The 16,269-nt window shown below is 46.3% G+C and overlaps 1 protein-coding gene across 2 annotated transcripts in view; it reads left to right on the top strand.

The window, feature by feature from the left end:
• The window catches only part of FSD1L (fibronectin type III and SPRY domain containing 1 like), a 525,899-nt gene that overhangs the window by 409,453 nt on the left and 100,177 nt on the right, over positions 1-16,269 (top strand). For both annotated transcript variants that reach the window (XM_030194325.1, XM_030194324.1), the window contains one exon: positions 5,109-5,209. In XM_030194325.1, coding sequence (XP_030050185.1) covers positions 5,109-5,209 — 101 coding nt within the window. The remainder of the gene's footprint in view (positions 1-5,108; positions 5,210-16,269) is intronic.

The raw sequence follows: 16,269 nt of genomic DNA, 5'->3' as shown, positions 1-16,269 counted from the left end.
GATTAATGACACTTGTCTTGATTAGAATTAGGCTTTATAACCATTGTGAGCCATAAAATTCTACAGCCTGTCGCTTTCCCCCTGCCAATCTGTCCCCTCCAAACTATCATCAGAAAGCATTTTATGATAATTCCTGGTAATGTCATTTTTTGCTAATTCTGTTCTGACCTGATGAAAAGCATGATAGGTCCCAAAAACTAGTTGAAAAATCTGTTGCATTAGCTTCAAACATGCATGGGATAAACATAAAGGAATCCTGTTCAGAAGGAATGGATCCTCAGGAGCTTAGCTGAGATTGGGTGGGAAGTGGGGCTGGTTGGTAGGAGGCGGGGATAGTACTGGGCAGACTTATACAGTCTGTGCCAGAGCCGGTGGTGGGAGGCGGGGCTGGTGGTTGGGAAGCGGGGATAGTGCTGGGCAGACTTATACGGTCTGTGCCAGAGCCGGTGGTGGGAGGCGGGGATAGTGCTGGGCAGACTTATACGGTCTGTGCCCTGAAGAGGACAGGTACAAATCAAAGTAGGGTATACACAAAAAGTAGCACATATGAGTTATCTTGTTGGGCAGACTGGATGGACCATGCAGGTCTTTTTCTGCCGTCATCTACTATGTTAATAAACCGATACTATTTCGCTTTGGGTGGCTGGTGGACGTGAGGATTGCCTGGTGACTTGCCTGCCTGGTGAAAAGCTGGCAGACCTCACGCGTCACCTAGATAGGATTTTAGATAGTGCTGCGGAGGAGCCGACTGTCTTGGTACATGTGGGTACCAATGACATAGGAAAATGTGGGAGAGAGGTTTTGGAAGCTAAATTTAGGCTGTTAGGTAGAAAGCTCAAATCCAGAACATCTAGGGTAGCATTTTCTGAAATGCTACCCGTTCCACGCGCAGGGCCCAAGAGACAGGCAGATCTCCGGAATCTCAATGCATGGATGAGACGATGGTGCAGGGAGGAGGGTTTTAGATTTGTTAGAAACTGGGCAACATGCTGGGGAAGGGGGAGCCTATTCCAAAAGGATGGGCTCCACCTTAACCAGGATTGGGCCAGGCTGCTGGCTTCGGCATTTGAAAAGGAGATAGAGCAGCTTTTAAACTAGAAACTGTGGGAAGGCCGACAGTCGCTCAAAAGTGCATGGTTCGGGATAAGGTATCTTTCAAAGATATCACCAAAACAGAGAAGATAGGGTATCCTGATAGTGAGGTTGCAAAAGAGACCGTAGTAGTTCAGGTTTCCTTAAATAAAAATCAGACGAGATTGCAAATTAATACTGTCAAGTACTGAGCATGATGTAAATAGGAACAACAAACATAGTTTGAAATGTCTATATGCAAATGCCAGAAGCCTAAGAAATAAGATGAGAGAGTTAGAATATATTGCACTAAATGAAAAATTAGATATAATAGGCATCTCTGAGACCTGGTGGAAGGAGGATAACCAGTGGGACAGTGTCATAGTAGGGTACAAATTATATTGTAGTGATAGAGTGGATCGAATTGGTGAAGGGGTAGCATTGTATGTTAAGGAAGGCCTTGAATCAAATAGATTTGAAAATTCTGTAGGAAACAAAACACATCTTGGAATCCCTATGGATTGAAATTCCATGTGTAAAGGGGAAAAGGATAGTGATAGGAATGTACTACCGTCTGCCTGGCCAGGAAGAACATAAGCATAAGCACTGCCATGCTGGGAAAAGACCAAAGGTCCATCAAGCCCAGCGCTCTGTCTCTGACAGTGGCCAATCCAGGCCCCAAGAACCTGGCAAAAAACCAAAAACTTAATAACGATCAATGGACTTTTCCTTCAGAAATCTGTCCAGACCCCCTTTAAACTCAGCAAGGCCAACAGACGGATGTAGAAATGTTATCGGAAATTAGGAAGGCTAACAAACTGGGCAACACAATAATACTACTACTACTACTATTTAGCATTTCTATAGCGCTACAAGGCGTACGCAGCGCTGCACAAACATAGAAGAAAGACAGTCCCTGCTCAAAGAGCTTACAATCTAATAGATAATGGGTGATTTCAATTACCCCGATATTGACTGGGTAAATGTAACACCAGGACATGCTAGGGAGGTAAAATTCTTTGACAAAATCAAGGACTGCTTTATGGAGCAGCTGGTACAAGAGTCGACAAGAGAAGGAAAACTTCTAGACCTAGTCCTTAATGGAGCGCGTGATCTGGTGTAGTAGGTAATGGTGCTAGGGCCGCTTAATTATAGTGATCATAATATGATCAGATTTGATATTAGCTTTGGAGTAAGTATACACAGGAAATCCAATACGTTAGCGTTTAACTTTCAAAAAGGAGACTATGATAAAATGAGAAGAACAGTGAAAAAAAACTTAGAGGAGCAGCTGCGAGAGTCAGAAATTTACATCAGGTGTAGATGCTGTTCAAAAATACCATCCTGGAAGCCCAGGCCAAATATATTCTGTGTATAAAATAAATTGGAGTGAGGAAAGACCAAACGACAGCTGGCATGGTTAAAAAGTGAAGTGAAGAAAGCTATTAGAGCTAAAAAAAAATCCTTCAGAAAATGGAAGAAGGAACCAACTGAAAATAATAAGAAACAGCATAAGGAATGTCAAGTCAAATGCAAAGCGCTGATAAGGATGGCAAAGAGGGACTTTGAAAAAAAGATTGCGTTGGAGGCAAAAACACATATTAATTTTTTGTAGGTATATTAAAAGGAAGAAGCTGGCAAAAGAATCAGTTGGATCGCTAGATTACCAATGCGAAGAAATGCAAAGTGATGCATTTAGGGAGTAGAAACCCACGAGAGACGTATGTGTTAGGCGGTGAGAGTCTAGATTACCAATGCGAAGAAATGCAAAGTGATGCACTTAGGGAGTAGAAACCCACGAGAGACTTATGTGTTAGACGGTGAGAGTCTGATAGGTACTGAGGGGGAGAGGGATCTTGGGGTGATAGTATCCGAGGATCTGAAGGCGACGAAACAGTGTGATAAGGCGGTGGCCGTAGCGAGAAGGTTGCTAGGCTGTATAGAGAGAGGTGTGATCAGCAGAAGAAAGGAATTGTTGATGCCCCTGTACAAGTCGTTGGTGAGACCCCACCTGGAGTATTGTGTTCCGTTTTGGAGGCCGTACCTTGCGAAGGATGTTAAAAAAAAATAGAAGCGGTGCAAAGAAAAGCTACGAGAATGGTATGGCATTTGCGTTCCAAGACGTATGAAGAGAGACTTGCTGACCTGAACATGTATACCCTGGAGGAAAGGAGGAACAGGGGTGATATGATACAGACGTTCAAATATTTGAAAGACCGCAAACAAAACTTTTCCGGAGATGGGTAGGCGGTAGAACGAGAGGACCTGAAATGAGATTGAAGGGGGGCAGACTCAGGAAAGATGTCAGGAAGTATTTTTTCACAGAGAGGGTGGTGGATGCTTGGAATGCCCTCCCGCGGGAGGTGGTGGAGATGAAAACGGTAACGGAATTCAAACATGCGTGGGATATACATAAAGGAATCCTGTGCAGAAGGAATGGATCCTCAGAAGCTTAGCCGAAATTGGGTGGCAGAGCAGGTGGGGGGAAGAGGGGTTGGTGGTTGGGAGGCGAGGATAGTGGAGGGCAGACTTATATGGTCTGTGCCAGAGCTGGTGATGGGAGGCGGGACTGGTGGTTGGGAGGCGGGGAATCCTGCTGGGCAGACTTATACGGTCTGTTCCCTGAAAAAGTCAGGTACAAATCAAGGTAAGTATACACATATGAATTTATCTTGTTGGGCAGACTGGATGGATCATGCAGGTCTTTTTCTGCCGTCATCTACTATGTTACCAAGGAAAGACGACTGAGGGGAGATATGATAGAGGTCTATAAAATAATGAGTGGAGTGGAACGGGTAGGTGTGAATCATTTGTTTACTCTTTCCAAAAATACTAGGACTAGGGTGGGCAAGCGATGAAGCTACAAAGTAGTAAGTTTAAAATGAATCGGAGAAAATGTTTCTTCACTCAACGTGTAATTAAACTCCTGGAATTTGTTGCCAGAGAATGTGGTAAAGGCGGTTAGCTTAGCGAGGTTTAAAAAAAGGTCTGGATGGCTTCCTAAAGGAGAAGTCCATAGACCATTATTAACCCTTTAGTGTCCAGTGTTCCTGTAATAAGCCATATGGGGACAGATTGATGGGATCAGTTTATTCAGAATATTCTGAATAAACTGTTTTTTGATATTATCTCCCTATTGGTTTGCGCATTTGTCAGCCTCTACTTTTGCTGTTTTGCTTTGACTCTCCGTGGAGGCTCCTCCTGTCTTCTTGAACAGATTGATGGGAACACTTATTTATTTATTACATTTGTACCCCATGCTTTCCCACACATGGCAGGCTCAATGTGGCTTACATAGTAACATAAGAAGAATTACAAGTCATAAGAAGAATATACAATTTGTAGTAAACATTGAACAGTAAAGGGTTAAAATGACTTGGGGAAAATCCACTGCTTATTTCTGAGATAAGCAGCATAAAATGTATTGAACTTTTTTGGGATCTTGCCAGGTATTTGTGACCTGAATTGGCCACTGTTGGAAACAGGATGCTGGGCTTGATGGTCCTTTGGTCTGTCCCAATGTGGCAATACTTATGTACTTAAGAGGATGGAGACCAGAAATAAACAGCCTAAAGACAACAGCACCAGTGACATAACTTGAAAATCTAATTTCTCTTCTTTTTCCCTGAGGGATGATAATGTGTTCAACCTTATTCAAGATATTTTCCCTTGCCAAATAAAGCCTTATATAAACCTATTCAAAGAGGAAAAAATAAGGAAGATGCAGCACCAAACACCTTAGAGAAATAGCTTTATCTTAACTTATGCCACTGTCTTGGTGTGGATTATGCTGAGGATTTTTGCTCCATGCAGTAGCAAAAATTGTTTGAGAGAGCGAATTGCTGGCTGGGGGTGGATTGTGTGATGCTGTATTTTTCTAGGGCAGAGGAGGACATGGAAGGACTAGGTCTCTTTAGGTGGAAGAGAGCACGCCCTTTCCCTTTTTTCGTGTGTTGATGTTGGCCTCTTTGTGTTATCTGGGTGCAGGTGCGTGCTTCTGTGTGCTTAATGGTGTCCTCTGCTTCCTTCCTTTTCAGAAGTGGTACACCCTCACCAAAGAGGACATCTTTTACTTCACGGCCAGCCCTGGCACGGGGAGGCAGGGACCGCTTTACAGGGGAATCCTATACTGTGCTGGGTGAGCAGTTGTTTCTTCACAGTCCTTCCCTCTGTCTGTTAAGGGACAGAAGATCAAGTTAATTGTGCAGGTCTGTGATATGTCCAGACATTCACAATTTGCCACTCTATGTAACCTTCTTTCCCCCTCCCCAATGTGCGTACTCGTTTTTAGTGAAATCAAGCATGTGCAAGCTTTGCGCATGCTTAATTTCAATAAAAAAAAGAGCATGCATGCTGGGGCGGGAAAGCAGGACAGCTAGCGTGGCAGCTAATATCGCTGCAGGAAAGCTTCTGCTGGTGGTGTGTGGGGACCCCTGCCAGCCCAGGTATGTGGGGTTTACAATGGTGGTCAAAAGCGGCAGGGAGGCAGGGCAAAATGTGCCCCCCACCCCCACTTTGGGCTCATGCCCCCTCCCACATCGAGGTCTGTCTACACCTCTGGTGTCAGTACATCTGAATGTTAATTGGAAATGCACAAAACATTAGGGAAGTGTTTAATAATGCTTACTTTGAATAAATAAAAACAATGAGACCATTTAGACTCCTAACTAGAGTTGTGCTCTTAAATGGGCCTCTTGGAAATATTACCAGGGCTGAGTGCATAAAAGTATGCTTCTAATTTCACAAGGTTTTTGAATTTAGGAGCCTGAAAAGTGGGCAGATTTAGGGTGGGGAAAATGTTAGTAGATTAGCACAAAATTTCAGCGCTACTTTCCTAAATTTAGGCTCCTAAATCTAGGTAAATAAATGGCATTCCTAAATTTAAGAGCTTAACTTTTAGGCTTCTAAATTTTGGGTGAATTTTTTAGCTGAAAACTTGAGCTCCTGAGTTTGGCTGAACATAGGGAATAAATTAAGCATCTAATTTAGGTGCTTAAATTTAGGAGCCCAGCTTTTTGGAATTTCAGTCCTGGTGTGTTTGGGGGCTGAGCTGGTTACTCTGAGCAGCAGGAGTTTTGGTTCTCCAAGGACAAGCAGGCCATAATAGTTTATTCATTTATATTCCACCTAATTAACTAAGCAGATAACAAACTATCCCATATATAGTCCAAAACAAAGTAATACATTAAAAACAACAAAACTCCTTTTGGTCCATCTCCCGCAGGGAGATTATATTTGTTTGTTAAAATTTGCTAAACCGCTCTATGTGAACAAGCAGGTCAGGGTGGTTTACAAAAACAAGCTGTTCTTTTGTTGCGACTTTGGAAGAGAGCGCTCCTGTTTTTGATACTTCAGTGATTGTTATTGCTTTCTGATGTTGCAGAGTGCTGAGAAGTTATACTTGCGTATCACAGGGACTCCTGAGGCAGGCCTTTGTGACCGAAACACAATTCATGTCGAGTCCATTTTTTTTACTTTGAATAAAAACTTTGGATGTGAACTCCTCAAGTCCATTGGACATTTTGATTCTTCATCATCTTTGTTCTTACCTTTGCTGTGTTTGCCTGTTAAAAATGCAAATAACACAAATAAAAGCAAGGAAGAGAAGTGGAATTTCATTGAGATAGGATAGATATCATACAGACAGGAACAATCAAAACTTAAATTAGTAACAACCAAATTGGAAACCCTAGCCAAGAAATGAAATATCACTGGTAATTAGTTCCAAGAGCAACAGAGCAAAAGTGTGTTTTGAGTAAAGTCTTACATTTCTTAAAAGAGAATTTGGAGTGAATAGGCATCCCAGAGTTTAGGACCTAGAAAGCAGAGTGTCATGTGGATTCCAAATGAGCAGATTTTGATGCAGGAAGGAGTAGATGGTGAGAGTCAAGTGAATGCAAAGATCTTGAAGGGGTGTAAGGAGAAAGAAAAGAAAGGAAACCAATATGGTAAGTTTTATGGACCGAAAGGAGAATCTTAAAGAATGACCTGTAAGCAAAAGGCAAGCAGTGAAGTTTGAGAAACAGTGCAGTGACATGATCAGAGCGCTTAGCTCTACAAAGAAAATGAGCATCAGGGTATCTTAGTGAAGCGAAAAATATAGCCCTCAATTCTGAAATGCTGCACAGAATAAATGTTTTAAGCAGTTGCTTAAATTGAATGGTATTAGTGTAATCTGTACCTGCAAAGAATTCGACAGTCTTGAACCTGCAATAGAAAAGGTCTTTTGTCTTGTTTCTTCAAAATTGATTTTTTGCAAAGCTGGAATACGTAATAAACAAGCATTTGCTGATCTCAAAAACCTAGTCAGCTGATAAGAACAGTTCTCAGATAATAGCTTCAGATTTTAATGCCTTATAAATTAACAAAAGAATTTTAAAATAAAGCATGTTTGTCCGGATATTAGACTTGCTGCTGTATTCTGGACCTCCTTCGATAACCTAATACCGGACTTGCTAAAATCAAGTATAGGGCACTGCAATAGTCCAGACTGCTCATAACCAATTTAAAAGCTTCTACTGGGATACAAAACTTCAACCTACTTAACACCTTAAGCTTAAAATATGAACAATGAAATATCTTTCTAAAATGTGGTTTAAAATTCAAATGAACATCTAAAATAACTCCCAAATTATGAACCTCTTGTGTCAAGTGAACCTCATTTTTAAAGAGTTTAATCCTGTCTGGAATCTGTTCCTCACCACAGCTACCAAAAAAGATGGGGCCCTGTTTACTAAAGTGTGTTAGTGTGCACTAATAGCACTAGCACACCTACAGTGCAGCTTAGTAAATAGGGCCCATGAATTTATCAACATTTAAGGCCAATCGATTGCAGTCATATAGCTGCATCTTCTTCTATTGATGTTTCAAAGGGAAAGTAGAACTGACTGTCATCTGCATAAACGCTATAATGGACATTAAGAGAGCTCATAAGATGACAGTGGTATGAGAGAGATATTAAACAGGACTGGGGCAAGAGATAAACCCCTGTCACCAAATCCCTTTTTTGTGAAAACTGATCCCCTGTTCATACCTCAAATTTTCGGTTACTCAAACATGACACAGACCCATTGAGAACATTACCCGTAATACCACATGCTCTAATCCTCTGTATCAGAATATCATAATTTACTGTGTTGAAGGCCACAGATAAATCCAACATAACCAAAAAAAATATTGAGAATACATCCAAAGCAGAGATCAGTCTGTGCTATTAACGCTATGGAATCCGAATCTTCGCAGTTTCTAAATATCCTTCAAATCGTCTTAAAACTGCTTTCTCCAAAATTTGTGCCATCATAGGCAGAGACGATACAGGTCTAAGATTATTTAAAATAAGAAGCCTTCTTCAAAAGAGGTCTAACAGTAGCCACTTTCAGTACATCCGGTACTTCACCTGTGACTAATGATGCATTTAATACTGTCAAAATAACTCTTCCCAAACTTCCATATGTAGCTTTAATCACCACAGCGAACAACTGTTCCCGGAGGAATTAGTTGGCCTGAGGTCTTTCACAATAGACCATATTTCAGAATCCGTAGATGGTGCAAAACATGACCAACTACCATCCTTCATAGTCAAACAGCAAACCTCTGGCAGTTCGGAGCTAGAGGTTGCAGCTAATTTCTCAATTTTCTCCACAAAAAAGTTTGCAGAACAATCTAGTGTAAAAGAGTTACCACTAACATTCAAATTTGTTTCTTGGGTCAGTGATCTAACTACACTAAACAGTTCTTTAGGTCTGTTTGCCCACCTAATCTCTTGATAATAGAGATCCCTAACTTGGGATATGAAACAACTGTTTAATATCCTCACTCCTGGATTTTCTCCACTTTCTTTCAACTTTTCTAACCTCTCTTCTCATACTCTTATGCGTCTTTTTCCCATGGTCTATAACTCCCTCCCTTTCTCACTACCTTATCCTTAAAGAAAAGTACAATATCTTCCAGCACATGCTCTACAGTGCCATTCCATTGACTAATTGCTTCAGACACACTCTGTTTGGGCCTGTTGGTGCTGCGTCTCAGAACCAAAAACCCAACACCTCACCCATACAAATTCCCCAACTAGTTTCTTAGCATCACCGGCCTGGTAAGTACCAAAAACAACTATAAACAAAAGAAACTTCTTCCATATCATCATGCTGATCAATCCATAGACTGGTGGGTTGTGTCCATCTACCAGCAGGTGGAGATAGAGAGCAATCTTTTTGCCTCCCTATATGTGGTCATGTGCTGCCGGAAACTCCTCAGTATGTTCTCTATCTCAGCAGGTGGTGGTCACACACAGCAGCAGCTCTGGCTAGGCCTCCAAGCCTAATTTTTAGGTTTTGTTGAGTGCCTGGGGTTGAGGGCTCTTCTTGAGCAAGTGCAAACCTGGTGGCGCCAGATCCCTCCTTTTCTCCACCCAACCGCTGGCTCCGTTAAAAAAAAAAAAAATTTTTTTGGACGTCCTTAAAGGCGTTTATTTCGACGTTTATTTAAACGTTTATTGCAGCTACTCACTGGGACACCAGGTCGTTACAGCTCGGAGCGAGAAGCAGGTAATTTTTACCTTTTTATAGCGGGCAGGGGGTTCCCCGATCGATCTCCACGTGGCCTATGGCGTTGGAGGGCGAGGGCGCGAAGAATCGCTCCCCGGACCACGTGTGCGCTGTTAGCGGGGATGCGGGGGTCTTAAAGTCTGATTCGCCCTTGTTGGGTGTCAGTTCAGAGACCGGTCAGTGTCCTGGGTCTTCCTCTGGTGCGGCGGTTTTTCCCGCCATAAGCGCCCATCCCCCGCTGCTCGCCTCCGCCATCTTGGCCGGCCACTCTGCTCGGACGGCTTCTTCTTGGGCCGCCCTTGAGCTGGGAGACGTTAATGCCATGGCCGCCCTTGATTTGGGCGACGGCAAAAAAGCGGCTAAAGTTAAGCGCCGTTCTTCCCGCGCGGCTCCTTCTCGGAGTGTCACGCCGGACGCCATCTTGGATGCACAGCATGTTTCTCCCCCGCTCTTGCGAGCGCCGGTTGAGGGTGCATCTAGGGCTGTGGCCCAGGATGCTGAAGTGCTCAGCCTGGGGGGTTTCTCCCCCGAGTTTATTTTGCTGCTGCATCAGGCCTTTCTTATGCAAAACGCTGCCCCTTCTCCCTTGTCCATAAAGGGGTTGAGGCCCCTGGAAGTAAACGCCCTCGGGTGGATTCCCAGGCCTTAGAGGACTCTGTTTCTTCTGATGTAGATGAGGGCAGCATATCTGAGTTCTCCCAACGGTCCTTTGGGGATTCCTTGGAGGAGACGGATTCCCGCTCGGATGGCGCGGATGACCCCTCTGCAGCACGGATCTTTCGCTCAGAGGATTTGCCCATCCTGTTACTGCAGGCCATGAGCATTTTGAAGATTTCCTCTCCAGAGGACGTCTCTCCCTCAGCCCCTGTTGGCTCCGCCATTATGCTGGGGACGAAGCGCCCGCCTAGAACCTTCCACGTGCATGATGCCATGCACACCTTATTTTCGGCTCAATGGGATGTCCTGGAAGCGAGCCTTAAAGTGGCTAGGGCTATGTCCCGCCTCTATCCTTTGCCTGAAAGTGAACGGGAGGCCTTTCTTTGGCCTACCGTGGATTCTTTAATCACTGCGGTGACTAAGAAAACGGCGTTGCCGGTGGAAGGTGGCACGGCCCTAAAGGACGCCCAAGACAGAAGATTGGAGGCGGCCTTAAGGTCGTCCTTTTAAGGCGGCTGCCTTAAGTTTGTAGGCCTCAGTTTGCGGCTCCTACGTGGCCAGGGCGTGCCTGACGATTGTGCAGCGGGCTTCCCCCTCGGATCCTTCCTTGAGGGCTGATTGGCCGGCCCTGGAATCGGGCTGGGCTTATTTGGCAGACTTACTGTATGATGTCTTGAGAGCCTGGGCTAAAGGTATGGCTCAGACAGTCTCTGCGTGGCGGTGGCTTTGGCTGAATCATTGGTCTGCTGACCACGCCTCTAAGTCCCGCCTGGCTAAGTTGCCTTTTAAAGGCAAGCTGCTCTTTGGGGTCGAGCTGGACAAAATTGTGACCGATCTCGGCACGTCTAAGGGCAAGAGGTTACCAGAGGTCAGGGCTCGGGCTAGTGCTCGCCCCGGTAACTCCAAAGGACGGTTTCAAGAAACCCGTCGGTACCGCCCGGGCAAGTCGGGCTCCTCTGCCCCCTCTTCCTTCAAGAGGAACTTCTCCCCCAAGCAGCATTCCTTTCGCAGAGACCGCCGTCCCGGAGGTGCGCCCTCCGGTCCTCCCCCAGGGTCTCGTACCCAATGACGGGGTCCTGGTCCATGGCCCAGTGCAGAGACCAGGGTAACTTCAGACGCTTGGGTGCTGGAAGTCATCAGAGACGGCTACAAGCTAGAGTTCTGCCGACCCTTAAGAGACGGGTTTGTACTCTCTCCCTGCAAGTCTCCGGTCAAAGCTGTGGCAGTGCAGCAGACCTTGGACAATCTGATCCGCCTGGGCGCGGTCATTCCAGTGCCAGAAATTCAGCTTGGCAAGGGACATTACTCCATTTACTTTGTGGTACCAAAGAAAGGAGGTTCTGTACGGCCTATCCTCGACCTCAAAGGGGTCAATCGGGCCTTGAAAGTTCGGCACTTTCGCATGGAGACTCTCCGCTCTGTTATAGCGGCAGTGAAGGCAGGGGAGTTCCTGGCATCCTTGGACATCAAGGAAGCGTACTTGCATATTCCCATCTGGCCTCCTTATCAACGCTTTCTGCGTTTTGCAGTCCTGGGCCGACTCTTCCAGTTCAGAGCCCTCCCGTTCGGGTTGGCTACTGCTCCGCGGACCTTTTCCAAAGTAATGGTGGTCATCGCGGCCTTCCTGCGAAAGGAAGGAGTACAAGTCCATCCTTATCTGGACGACTGGTTGATCCGAGCCCCCTCTTATGCAGAGTGCGGCAAAGCTGTGGACCGGGTGATTGCTCTTTTGAGCTCCCTGGGGTGGATCATCAACTGGGAGAAAAGCCAGCTGCGCCCGACTCAGTCCCTGGAGTATCTGGGAGTTCGATTCGACACCCAAGTGGGCAGAGTGTTCCTGCCGGACAATCGGATTGTCAAACTTCAGGTTCAGGTGGACCAGTTCCTAGTAGCCTCTCCGCTCCGGGCTCGGGACTATGTGCAGCTGTTGGGCTCTATGACGGCCACGATGGAAGTAGAGCCCTGGGCCAGGGCTCATATGAGACCACTACAACACTCTCTGCTGCAGCGCTTGGCTCCGGTGTCGGAGGATTATGCTGTGCGCCTTCCCTTGGACCCAGCAGTGCGCAAGGCGCTGAGCTGGTGGCTGCAGACAGACAAGTTGTCTGCAGGGATGCCTCTTGTGACCCCGGAGTGGATTGTCGTCACGACGGACGCCTCTTTGACGGGCTGGGAAGCCCACTGCTTGGGAAGCACAGCGCAGGGGCTCTGGTCTCCTGCAGAGGCAAAGAGGTCTATCAACCTCCTGGAACTCAGAGCCATTCGGTTGGCGCTTTTGGAGTTCCTCCCGGTACTGGCGTTGAAGCCAGTACGGGTCCTGTCGGACAATGCCACGGCTGTGGCCTATGTCAACCGCCAGGGAGGTACCAAGAGCGCCCCTCTAGCCAAGGAGGCCATGAATCTATGCCAGTGGGCGGAAGCGAACCTGGAACAGCTGTCAGCGGCCCACATTGCCGGAGTCATGAATGTCAAGGCGGACTTTCTCAGTCGCCATACCTTGGATCCCGGAGAGTGGCAGCTATCTGCTCAGGCGTTCTTGGACATCACGAAGCGCTGGGGCCAGCCGAGCCTGGATCTGATGGCGTCATCGGCCAATTGCCAAGTGCCACGCTTTTTCAGCAGAGGACGGGACCCTCGATCCCTGGGAGTAGATGCTCTTCTCCAACAGTGGCCGACACAGGAGCTTCTCTATGTGTTCCCGCCCTGGCCCATGTTGGGCAGGGTGCTAGACCGGGTGGCAATGCATCCGGGCCGGATAATCCTGGTGGGTCCGGACTGGCCCAGACGTCCCTGGTATGCGGACTTGATCAGGCTCTCAGTGGACGATCCTCTGCGGCTGCCAGTGGAGCAGGGACTGTTGCATCAGGGTCCCGTGGTGATGGAGGATCCCTCCCCCTTTGGTCTTACGGCCTGGCTATTGAGCGGCAGCGTCTGAGAAAGAAGGGCTTCTCAGACAAGGTCATCGCCACTATGCTAAGAGCGAGGAAGCGCTCTACTTCTACTGGTTGGCGTTCCTGCAAGAAGGTCTGGAGAAAGGCCTGTCGCTCAGTTCCCTTAAAGTCCAGGTAGCGGCTCTGGCTTGCTTCAGGGGCCGCCTGAAGGGTGCTTTCCTGGCTTCGCAGCCAGATGTGGTGCGTTTTCTCAAGGGAGTTAATCACCTGCGCCCGCCATCTGCACTCAGTGGTGCCTGCGTGGAATCTCAACCTGGTGCTAAGAGCCTTGCAGAAGCCGCCTTTTGAACCCTTGTCGAGGGCATCTCTGAAAGACCTGACGTTGGAAGCAGTCTTTTTGGTGGCTATCACTTCAGCCAGAAGAGTTTCCGAGCTCCAGGCACTGTCATGTCGAGAGCCCTTTCTGCAGTTCACTGAGGCAGGAGTGTCTATTCGCACAGTGCCTTCCTTCCTGCCCAAGATTGTTTTTCGCTTCCATGTGAATCAGCAGCTCTGTCTCCCTTCCTTTCGTAGGGAGGACTACCCAGAGGCATACTCTGCTCTCAAATATCTGGATGTGAGACGAGTCATCATCAGATACTTGGAAGTGACCAATGATTTCCGGAAGTCGGATCATCTGTTTGTCCTGTTTGCAGGTCCTCGTAAGGGTCTGCAGGCTGCTAAGCCTACAGTGGCAAGATGGGTCAAGGAAGCCATTGCAGCGGCTTATGTGGCCGCGGGGAAGGTGCCGCCTATCCAGCTGAAGTCCAAATCCGTCTCCTTGGAAGAGATTTGCAAGGCGGCAACTTGGGCATCGGCCCATACCTTCTCCAGGCATTACCGCTTGACTGTGGCTGCTCGGGTGGAGGCCCGGTTTGGAGCTTCAGTGTTGCGGTCAGGGATTTCTATGTCCCGCCCTGGGTGAGTACTGCTTCGGTACATCCCACCAGTCTATGGATTGATCAGCATGATGATATGGAAGGTAAAATTATGTATCATACCTGATAATTTTCTTTCCATTAATCATAGCTGATCAATCCATAGCCCCTCCCAGATATCTGTATTGTTTATATTCTGGTTACATTTCAGGTTCAAGTTTAGTCTTCAGTTCCTGTTCAGGAGGACTTCGTGTTCAAGTTTTTCAATGGATTCTTCAAGAGTTGAGACGAATTTGTGTTACAGTGAGCTGCTGCATTCCTCTCCCCTCCGTTTTACGGGACTGGATTGAGACTTAAATTCTGCCGGCTTCGTGCGGCAGTAGGGCAGCTTTGTACCCCTCCCGCTTCGGCGGTGTTAGGGTCAGTCAGCTCCTCCCGCGGTTGCGGTTGCAGGATAAGCCAGATCCCCCCGCATCGGCGGGTGTGGTGTCCCTCCCCCGCTCCGCGGGGATGAGCTGGACGGATTCCCCTCCCCCACTTGTGTGGGGATGAGCTGGGTTAATTCCCCTCCCCCGTTTCGGCGGTGGTGAGCTGGGCAGAGTGTCCCTTTGTGGGTGTAATTCTCTAAGTGCTGAGTCCTGCGGATGGAGCTTGGATATTGACATACTGAGGAGTTTCCGGCAGCACATGACTACATATAGGGAGGCAAAAGGATTGCTCTCTATCTCCACCTGCTGGTAGACGGACACAACCCACCAGTCTATGGATTGATCAGCTATGATTAATGGAAAGAAAATTATCAGGTATGATACATAATTTTACCTTACGTTACTAAAGTTTTATTCTAATCCAAGGACAGGAAAAATAAGAAATAATAAAAAGTTTAGGAGCAGCGCACAAGAAGCAGGATGGTGAGGGAGCATAAACAAAAGGGAAATGCCATGGAAATGGTCGTATATTCCTTAGCCCTAATAGAGGCTGGGGAAGATTTTCATCTACCCCCCTCGCCTTCCAGACCAGGCATTTATATAGGGTTTCCAGCCCTGAAGTACAAATAACTGTTTTTTTTTCCTAAGGAACACATCATACAGGAATACGTCATGCAGGATATGTCATTTGTTTGTTAAAAGGCACATATATAGCATTTCCCTAAAAGATACATCCTCAGTTCTTTGGTAAATAAGCACATCCTCAGTAAATCAATCTTTCTTACTTCAAAGGATTCAGGATTCCGTTCCCACCGACCCCCTGCAATATGTCATTCTCCTATCCTGTCCAGCTTGCAGAATTTTGTCTCTCTCTTCTGCCAGGTACCCGCCCCTGTCACATGGAAATTAGTTCTGCAACCTAAAAGTCTCTAGAGGCTCTTTGAACACACTCTAAACAGTGAATGGCATGACTCATTGTCTTTCAATTACCTGCCCAGATGAAGGTAGGGAGGGGTGAGGTACTTGCTTGACATCAAATGGCCTTGCTTATATCATTGTAATCCACAGAAAAAAAAAGGTCTTCACCTCTTATGGTCTGTAGATTAATTCTTTATATTAGCTATTTAGCAGCACTGAAACTGCGTGGTCTAGGCCTTCATAAGTACACCTCCACCAACAACTCTTACTCTGTTTAGACAGGTAACTCTAGAATAAAATACTATTATCAATCTTAGATCTAACTCTTCTCACATAGAATGTTTGATTAGTACCCCTGTTATCAAACAAAAGATAACTAAATTTAATAACAGAGTGATCAGACCACGGTTCTGCTATAATTTCACAGTCTAACATAGTTTTAGCCACCCCCTCAGACATAAAAATTAAATCCAAGACATTATCAGCATTTAAGTTGCTACACAACTGATGACATCATCTGATGGAGCAAAGTGCAGGCGCTGCCTAGCATACTATAAGAGGTTTTTGGAAGTATCCCACCATGCATACATGGGTGCCTTCCTGACCAACGTGTGAACGTGGGATCAACAGTCTTCAGTTTTCTGGGGAGCAGAGGGATGCATCAAACTTTAACTTTTATCTGGTGCCTTCCCTTGAGTATTTTTTTTTCTTTTTGGGTTTTTTAAACCCCTCTAATGTCCCTAGTGCTTTTGGCCCGAGTAAGTTTTCTTTCTTTTTTCTGCTCTAGAGGCCTTCAGCTCTGGCCAGGTTCCATCGACCTTACTTTTTTTTCCACTCACCATTG

This window comes from Microcaecilia unicolor, chromosome 2 (assembly GCF_901765095.1).
Source record: "Microcaecilia unicolor chromosome 2, aMicUni1.1, whole genome shotgun sequence".
Classification (NCBI taxonomy): domain Eukaryota; kingdom Metazoa; phylum Chordata; class Amphibia; order Gymnophiona; family Siphonopidae; genus Microcaecilia; species Microcaecilia unicolor.
Note: the sequence above shows the minus strand (reverse complement) of the source record. Positions and strands in the feature narration are given on the sequence as shown.